This window comes from Cyprinodon variegatus, unplaced genomic scaffold, assembly GCF_000732505.1.
Source record: "Cyprinodon variegatus isolate N-32 unplaced genomic scaffold, C_variegatus-1.0 Scaffold309, whole genome shotgun sequence".
NCBI lineage: Eukaryota > Metazoa > Chordata > Actinopteri > Cyprinodontiformes > Cyprinodontidae > Cyprinodon > Cyprinodon variegatus.
Genome location: NW_015150762.1, coordinates 693,727 through 703,096, shown reverse-complemented (window position 1 = coordinate 703,096; position 9,370 = coordinate 693,727). Strand labels below are relative to the sequence as shown.

The following is a 9,370-nucleotide window of genomic DNA, read 5'->3' as shown; positions in this document are numbered from 1 at the left end:
TATATATATATATATATATATATATATATATATATATATATATATATATATATATATATATATATATATATATATATATATAGTGTTTTGTAAAGATGCTAACATCTTTATAAAATTGGTGTTTTATCATAATCAGTTATCACTAATTTGTAACAAAAATATAATTAGTAAGAGGAAGGCCGTTACTCATGATGTAATTATAATCCTTATGTAGAAGTATATAAGGATATGTTCATATTTATAGATATATATGGAATAGTTAATGTTATGTGGCCAGCATAGATTAGATAAGCATTTGCCTCTTTCCACCCCCATTTGGACGTTAACGTTTTTATGTACTTATAAACTTGTATATACTGTTAAAAAGAACTGATTGAAAATATTTAGTCAGAGTGTGTGATGGAGAATTAACTCAGCATAGCATTATTCTGAACACAGCGTCTGCTCTATGACACAATCAGCTTGATTCTTTTCTCTCAGCAGGGTCGAGCTGAGATGGATACAGCCTGAGCTTTGATTTTTATCTTCATTATCAGGTTTAAAGTTCAGAATTTATGCAAAGAATTGCTAAATAAAATAGCTGTTTAAATCCTTCTTATCTGACTAATTTTTGAAGGTGTTCTTGCAGGAAAAACTATAAATATTTTCATTTTTGAGCTGTTTAAATGGGTGGATACTGTTGAAGGTGATGAAGTCACTGTGAAAAGTGTTCATTCAATGAACGAACTCAGGAGCACTGATTAAAAATGGCCTCCACACTTTTAAGATTTTTAACTGTCAATTAAAGGTAATCTGTCATAATCTTTTCTACTACAACTACTTTGTGTCAGTTTGCACATTAAAATCCTAATAAAAACACTTAAATGCACAAGTTATGCGTTTAGTGTTTTACAGTAATAACAATTATTTATTATACTTGAAGACTTGCCTTGTGTCGTTTACTTGTTCTGATTTCAGGAACCGAAGAGTGATAAGGATGACGAATACTGTCGCAAAGTGAACGAGTACCTGAACAACCCGCCCATACCAGGCGCCCTTGGTGGCAACAGCAGCGGAGGACACGACCTGTCAGCGCTGGGAGGTAGCACAGCCATGCATGCTGGAACTATTGCTGAAGAAAACATAAAAACCTCAGTTCCACGAGTGTCGTTCCCTGTTTTCTTTCCCTAAAGGTGAGGGTGGTCTGCAGAGCCTTCTGGGTAACATGAGCCACAACCAGCTCATGCAGCTAATTGGACCTACCGGTCTGGGTGGGATTGGTAGGTAAAGACTATAGAACCAGCAGTGAACACAGGAGGGTGTGATGCATTGTAATGTTGGTTTCTAATGATGTCAGGTGGTCTTGGGGCTCTTGCTGGACCAGGCTTGGCCAACCTTCTGGGAAGCAGCAGCAGCAGCAGTAGCGTTCCTGCTGTCAGCAACTCCACAACAAGGTGATCAAATGTTCATCATGTTATGAAAGCAGGAACCAACAGAGACTGACAGCTTCTGTGGAACTCTCTGATCTTTCCCAGCCCGTCCACGGCCGTCACCCCAACTTCCACCTCCGCTGCCAGCCGGCTCGGCTCCTCCCAGGTGCCCACCACTCCCATCACCCCCCTGGCCACCTCTGCAGCCTCTCCCACGGCCACCACCCCTTCCACTCCCGCTGCCACAGCAGCTGCAGCTGCGGCCAACCCTACGCAGCCCATCCAGCTCAGAGACCTGCAGAGCATCCTGGCCACCATGAACGTTCCTGCCAGCAGTCAGGGAGGTGAGGTCGGCTGTAGGCCAACATGAAACGCACAACAGAACCAGAGAAGGGAGGAATAATGGGTTCAATAACAAACAGCTTTAGAAAAGCAAGATTAATATGTTACATTAGACAAAACTCATCAGATAAATAAATGGTCCATCCATCCATCTATGGCTTTTACTTTTGAACATTTTCAAAAGTTTTTTTTTTTATTCTAATGTATGGAAGTCTTTGCATTTAAAGATGAGCTTTTTATGCAAAAAAATGGCACTGTACCACAGGTCTATTTACATGTTGACAACGAGCTCTGCCCCGCAGTGTCACACTAAGGATCATAGCTGAAACCAGTAGTTCAAGAGGCTTATTGGAAATGTGAATTTCAGTTTTTTGGGGGTTTTGTTCCCTGCAGTGGACCTGGCCAGCGTGCTGACTCCTGAGATCATGGCTCCCATCCTGGCCAACCCAGAGGTGCAGCAGAGGCTGACGCCTTACCTGCCGTCCGGAGAGTCGCTGCTTCAGAGCTCAGAGGAGCTGAACAACACGCTCAGCTCACCTCAGTTTCAGCAGGTAGACGCTGCATCCAGCTATTCTCTGATTCACAGTCTCAGTAGCAGATTAAGATCAAGAATTTATTTTGGTTCTTCCCTCTGCTCATTGTCAATATTTGTTCCTGATTTTCCTGGCTCCGTTTCAGGCTATGAGCATGTTCAGCAGCGCTCTGGCGTCGGGCCAGTTGGGGCCTCTGATGAACCAGTTCGGTCTCCCAGCAGAGGCTGTTGATGCTGCCAACAAAGGAGGTCAGTGCTTCTCTCTAGTAACCCAAACTAATACAGTGAGTCATGTCTCTATTCACTGTCTGGCCTCCATGTTTTATTGATGCGCCAACAATGACAGAAACCAAGCTTTCCTTTCAGTCATGATACATTTTTAGGTTTCCAGTCAGATGAAAAAAGTTACATTTTCATTTTTATGTTAGAACAACAGATCAGCGGTCACCAACCTTTTTTGCACCACGGACCGCTATATGTCAGACAATATTTTCACGGACCGGCCGAGGGGGGGGGGGTAAATACGATCAAGTAAAACGATACGACTGGCATAAAATCAAATACAAAAAGCATAAAAATAAAACAAGAAGCCGGCCCCATCGAGGCGTAATCGGAGATCGGAGACAATGACACACGAAGTGTGCTCCTGATGACCAGTCAGCTCCGTAGCTTTGTTTTGGTCGCTGTAACCACAGAAAATCCCGCTTCACAAAGATAGGATGTTATAGATAGGATGAGTCTTGAACTGAATTAACCTGTGTCAAGAGGCACAGATGCACCGACTGATGTAATTGGGAGAGAATACCGCCAGTTTTTATATTTTCAAAATAAAACATCACTCAGACTCTGATAACTTATATATATATATATATATATATATATATATATATATAAAATATATATGTATTTGCCCGGTACCAAATGACCGCGGCCCGGTGGATGGGGACCGCTGTTTTAAATGAATAAATCAGCGTAACATTTCCCTAACCTGAATTATCTATAATATCATAACATTAAACGATTTGATCAACTTAATGTAGTAGTAGAATTATTATACTTTGTTGAGCTGAACCAAACATTTGTTTTATGCCTAAAAATCCTTTAGATTTCCACTTTTTTTGTTTGTCACAATGGCACCACCTGCTGGTAGACTGGGAAATTGCATGTTTCTAAAAAAGGTCTCATCCGTCAAAGGTCCCATTTGGTACTTTTTTATAATATAACTGTTTGCTTTTAATTTGATACATTTGTTATATATATATCTGGCTTTTGTTGTTGTTTTAAAGCCATAGCTTCACAAGGCTATAAAATAATCACTAACTGGAAAAGATCAAGGCTTACAATCTGGTATTTCAATGAATCTTTACAGATCGTTTGCTAAAATAAAATCAAGAACAGATCTCCTTTAGCCCCTGCTGCTTTTGCAACTTTGCTCCGTTATTAAAAAAAATGTGTATGGTCATATTCCAAAAATTAGATTACAGGTTCCAATAGGGCTTTTTGTGTCGAATCAATAGTGCATTTTGAAAATGATAACCTTTAAGCTGGTGTTTAACAAACTCATTAGTCCCAAATTTGGTCTAATGTAATATTCTAAAAATAAATGTGTTTTCATTAGCTGGAAATTGAAAATTCTCATTTTTAAAAGAAATAAAGGTTTGTAAACATTAGTCTGTGTGTAATTAATGTATATAATGCCTTTCACTGGGAGTTACTTTAAAGTGATATACTTATTTATAGAATATGAATAATTTGATCAGTAAGCCCATTAAGACTTGGAAACCTGTACTACCAGGTTCAAAGCATCTCAGGACGCTTTGTGATCCAATCCTCTTTTAACTGAACAATTGTTTTCTGCTCTGCAGTTAATTACCGTTTTCTCGAAGCATACTGCTTCCAAATTCATGAGGAGAGGATGCTTTTTGGATCATACTCTGCATCTTTTTTTTGTTTTTCCTACTACAACCTTTAGGCTTATTTCTGGTTTCATCTCAGACCTTCTAATCATAGTTTACCTCTATGCTGATTACCGATTTTCTTTTCTAAATCATCCCCAAACCTTGAAAAAGGGATCTGTAAGAGCCAAAGTAAATGTTTGTGTTGTTACAGTGAACGCTGTTAGGAGTTTTCCCACACCTCAGATTGCATTTGGGAAACACAAGACTCAGTTTCCCTGATTTCAGGTTTACAAAACATAGTTTTCAGTAAACCTGCTTTTTGTGAAATAATCTCCAGAGTTCCCAGAAAAGAGCCCCGTGGTCACCAGTCCTTTTTCTGATGGTTTTGGGGTCTCGTTATGCTGGGTACAGACCTTTAAAGGGGATTTTGTCATTTATTTTTTATTTGGTGGTTGAAATAGAAAAGAATAAAATTTACTAATCAATTTCAATTCAATTCAGTTTATTTCTATAGCGCCAATTCTCAACACATCATCTCAAGGCACTTTACAGTTCACCAGATCATCCAGTTAAATTGATTCAAAGTTTTCTATCTAAGGAAAACCAGTTGATTGCAACGACTCATTGACTCAAAGGCAATCCCTCACACTTAACATGCTTGTAGCGACAGTGGAGAGGAAAAACTCCCTTTTAACAGGACTAAACCTCCAGCAGAACCAGGCTCAGTGTGAGCGGCCATCTGCTGAGGCCGACTGGGGTTCAAGGAGGCAGAAGCAGAGATACAAAAAGCAACAAATCAACTCTAATAGGTTTGAACCAACAGATGGAAACTTGAATTTCCATCAAATGACTTAAATGACCAAAAACAGTTTTCTTGTTCCCCCATTAAAAACTTTAATTTTTGTTCTAAAATCCCTTCACATTTTTTTCTGTTTTTCTTTAGTAAATTCATCAGTTTATTCAAAAATGCTTTGCTCACATTTTTCTTGCAGATGTGGAGGCTTTTGCTAAAGCCATGGAGACGGAAACAAAGTCAGATCAGGAGAGCGACTCTAAAGACAAGAAGGACGACGATGAAGACATGAGTTTGGACTAAATGTTTGTTAAAGGAAGCTCAGATTATTATTTATATGTATTTATTTATCTTCTGCTGTCCAGTGTCTCTTAAAAATAACTAATATAGTAACTACTGCTCTGTTCTCAGCTGCTCCTGATTGCAGACATGACTATGCCCTGTTGTCCTTATCCCAGGAGACAGTAAAGTGTGAAACAAAACAAAAATGTTTGTTTTATTGATTCAGATCTTAAGATTGCTTACTCACCGTCTGTGTGTGAACAAGTGGAAGTTTTATTCACATTTACTCTGAAAGAGACTTCCATCAACATTAGTGGTTCAAATTTGGTTTAAAGCTTTAGTTTCCCAACAGAAGTTCAGTAAGATGGAGGTTTCTGATCACTCCTATGATCCTGAGGGCTATTTTGACCAGATCAGGGCTTTTTGCCTCGATGGAAAACTAGCCTAGTGGAGAGAGTGAGGCTAAGAGCTAAACCAGCTGTCAAATGCAACAAAAAAAGCAGGGAAATATGTGAACATTGCTGTCTGACTGAGATCTGGGCACATTTGTGTGGCAAAACGTCATAAGCTTGAAAATTATAATTTCCAACATCAGGATAAAGAGTTAAAGAGAGGCAAACAAGTTCTGCAGATTTTGATGTTTATTTTGAACACAGATCACGTCAGACTCAATCACCATCACAAAGTCTGTGATTGTTAATTAGGTCATGATTATCTCAAGAGACGACGTCTGAGATGCTGCAGGACAAAAGAGGAAATGTTGGGATTTAAAAACAAATGGTTTCACTGATACTGCGGTTTCAGGCACTTTGTCACCATATTCACATAAATGCTCAAATCTGAGATGATACTGCTGCTGGGTACAACATTTAAATCCATCGTGTGCAAACAAAAACTACAATCAGGTATTTTTTTTCTCCATTCATTTCTTTAAAAAAAAACAACTTCTTTGGGTCGGACTTTGTGAGCTACTTTAAAGTAAAATTCCTGAGAACCAAAATACTTATCAGCAAAACACAGACACACAAAACAATCCCCTGCATAATAACATCAAACAGGAAGTAAACACTACATCCTACTGTAAAACCCAAAGGTTGATTTGTTTTGTTTTTTAAATGTAACACCACAGTGATAAACACGGCACAGGAGCACAGCAAACACCAGACTCAGAGCTGCCATAAGAGTCTCAATAATCTCTTGCTTTCAGTATAAATATGTGGATCAGACTGGATCGCTGTGAGACACGATAAAACAAAGATGGATAAATTAAAGGCCACTTCTTAGCCTAGACTCTCGTTCCCACAGCTAAAGAGGCGTCACAGTGCCGGAAAGCCATTTTACAAAATCTACCCTGGTTCTTTTTTTTCTTTGTTTTTCATCAGTTAAAATAAATACAGAGTCTGTAGAATAAAAATGTGCAGAAACATCCGTTTTCCTCTAGAAAACACACAAATCACAACTAACTCTGTACAAGTTAAGATCATTATGGTGCTTTAAAAAGATACATCAGAAGAGAAAACAGTTAAAAGCACATTAAATGTGCTGATTGATTTAAAACGTCTCTAACATAGAGCTCATGAGTGGATCACATACAAAAAGACATTCGGAGACGCTAACGACCTACAGTGTTTGACATAGAATGTAAACTATTTTTTTTTCCCCCCTCTCACATTTACAGTGAAAATAAATAGTACCAGAAGTATTTAATTCAAACACCACAGCTTATAAAGGTGATCGATCCGCTACAGCATCCAGTCTAACCCTGCTGCACCAGTCTGCGGTAGTGGGGCATGACCTTGCTCTCTGGGAGGTACAGTCCCATCTCCAAAGCCACCAGAACGGAGAACTCCAGAGGAATCAGCTCCCGTCTGTTTATCCGGAAACGCTCCTCCAGCTTCTGCTCATCGGAGAGGAGAAAAAAAACAGGGAGAAACATTTTTAATCTCTGCTGTGGCTCCTAGTTAAACAGTTCCCACTTTTTTATAACTTTTGCACAACTAATTTCACACCCAAATACCATTGGCTAGTAAAATAACACTGAATCCCACATGGTTGTGATGCATCGCAATTCAAAGTTAAGGGATATGTGTACAATCACCAACTTGTATAAACTCTGTATGTAACTTTAGACATGTTTAAAAAAATAATTTTCTTCTCCTTTCATAATAAATGCAAATTTCAGACCTCTTTATAAACATTGTGAAACTGATCCAAATTAAAACCAGGAGTGCCAGACTAGGGCTGGGTACCGAACACTGGTTCTTTTATGGTACCGACCGAAATGGGAAAATCGGAGCTTAAAATCAAAATCAAGATTTGTACTTTATTATTGTATGTAATTTTCTTTTTCTTCAAATTGATATTATAAAACTGGTATCGAAAAATGTATCGTTCAGGAACCGGTATCGAAGTGAAGGTATTGGTATTGGTACCGGCACCGAAACTTTTTGAGCAATACCCAGCCCTATGCCAGACTGGATTACTTGAGCTTTATGTGTAATTTGACAAAACCACACATTTTTACATGTAGTTTTACACACATTTTCATTCAAACACTTTCTTTTATAATATTTCAAATTTTCAGCTTTCAGAATTTTGATTATGCATTTTGATGACGTATCTAATTACTTCTTCTTTTCGAACCTCATCTTGTTGCCTAAAATATTATGACAATTAAAGTTTGATTGGTCACCAAGAGATTACAATGAATTTAGATAATCTAAAATTGACAGACAGGTGAAAAATGTGTTTTTATCCTGATGTTTTAACTTTTCCATGGAAAAAAAATGAGCTTTGGAGGATTATAACAAAAAGTGATTTTGTCTGATGGGATATTACTTTTCTGTGTTATGTTAAGGACAAAATGAGGCAATCTATGCCAGGATAGAACGTGTTTTGGAATGCCAAAGGACAAAAACAAGGTCAGAAGTGAAAACTATGAGTAGTAAATTGATGACAGCTTATTAGATACATGTGTTTGTGGACTATAGATGGCTTTTTCATTGAGCTGATGGTTGTTTTCTTTAGGATTGCCTGATTCTAAAGAGGTACAATATATTGGGTTTTGTGTACAAATAAGCTTGCTGTTCGATACGTAACAAAATGTGGGGCTGGGTGGTGGGAGCTTAGAGGTTGTATCAAAACCAAAAGCTTAAGCATCATTTATGGGGATTTTTTATCTGTTCAGAGTTATGGGGACATCTTGCAATGGTATGGAAAGAAATAGGAGCAAAACTTAATGTTCTTTATCAGTTGAAATAAATAAAAGCCTAATTTTCTATCCAAACAAACCATAAGATTAAAAAATTTAAAAGCTTTTTGCATATTTAAAAGCAAAAAAATTATATGTATTCATCACTTTCATGATTATTTTTTACATAAAGTTTAGAACTTTACACTTTTATAGTATATTTTTTTTTCATATCTCCATTTAAAATCCCAATAAAGTTCAAAGAGTCTGTGGCTGTCATGTGACAAAATAAACCAAAGTTCAAGGGGTCTACAGACTTCAAAAAAGAGAAATGCATGTTAAGGAAGCAAATAGAGACTCATCATTCTGTCTATATGTTTTTTTCCCCCCAAAGAAGCAGCTTTATTCTTCTGCAGCAGCTGTTTCCATGGAAACTACAGGTACAGCAAACCTAACCAACCAACCAACACTAAAACGGCCCGGGCATCACGCACCCCGACTGTTTCTGAATTAGCAAAATTAAAAACCTGATTCAGCAAAAATGTAACAGATTGTTGAGACCTAATTGAACATTTTATCTGTATCTGACGATTTTAATTTTATTTAAATGAGGAGAAATCAAATAATTTGATATATGAAATGTGCATAAAACAGGTTGTTTTCCTTATGTGACGGTAATCAGTGGTTAAGCCGGTCACAGGGAGGGATAAGGACCCAATAACACAGCAGACGGTTTTGTAAGCAGTTCATCAGGGTTGTAGTCTTAAATAATCACTTCAGTTGATTGATCTGTAACTATTCCACCTTAAGAAGGCAAAAGTTCTCCCTTAAAAGCTGGATAATGGATGAAGTTCATTTTAGGAGTGAAACTAGAACCACGAAAAAGGTGAAGAAGCTTTTAGTATCTTTGTTAAAAACAACCGG

General features: G+C 37.8%; 2 protein-coding genes across 2 annotated transcripts in view; one reads left to right on the top strand and one right to left on the bottom strand.

The window, feature by feature from the left end:
* LOC107090709 (proteasomal ubiquitin receptor ADRM1-like) overlaps window positions 1–5,449 on the top strand; it is a 9,032-nt gene extending 3,583 nt beyond the window's left edge. Inside the window, exons 4-10 of the mRNA XM_015384261.1 lie at window positions 958–1,081; window positions 1,173–1,259; window positions 1,337–1,433; window positions 1,515–1,753; window positions 2,145–2,302; window positions 2,430–2,532; window positions 5,174–5,449. Coding sequence (XP_015239747.1) covers window positions 958–1,081; window positions 1,173–1,259; window positions 1,337–1,433; window positions 1,515–1,753; window positions 2,145–2,302; window positions 2,430–2,532; window positions 5,174–5,277 — 912 coding nt within the window. The 3' untranslated portion in view covers window positions 5,278–5,449. The remainder of the gene's footprint in view (window positions 1–957; window positions 1,082–1,172; window positions 1,260–1,336; window positions 1,434–1,514; window positions 1,754–2,144; window positions 2,303–2,429; window positions 2,533–5,173) is intronic.
* A 922-nt stretch (window positions 5,450–6,371) lies between these two features.
* LOC107090706 (CDK5 and ABL1 enzyme substrate 2-like) overlaps window positions 6,372–9,370 on the bottom strand; it is a 16,722-nt gene continuing 13,723 nt past the window's right edge. Inside the window, exon 7 of the mRNA XM_015384257.1 lies at window positions 6,372–7,213. Within this exon, the coding sequence (XP_015239743.1) occupies window positions 7,013–7,213 (201 nt within the window). The 3' untranslated portion in view covers window positions 6,372–7,012. The remainder of the gene's footprint in view (window positions 7,214–9,370) is intronic.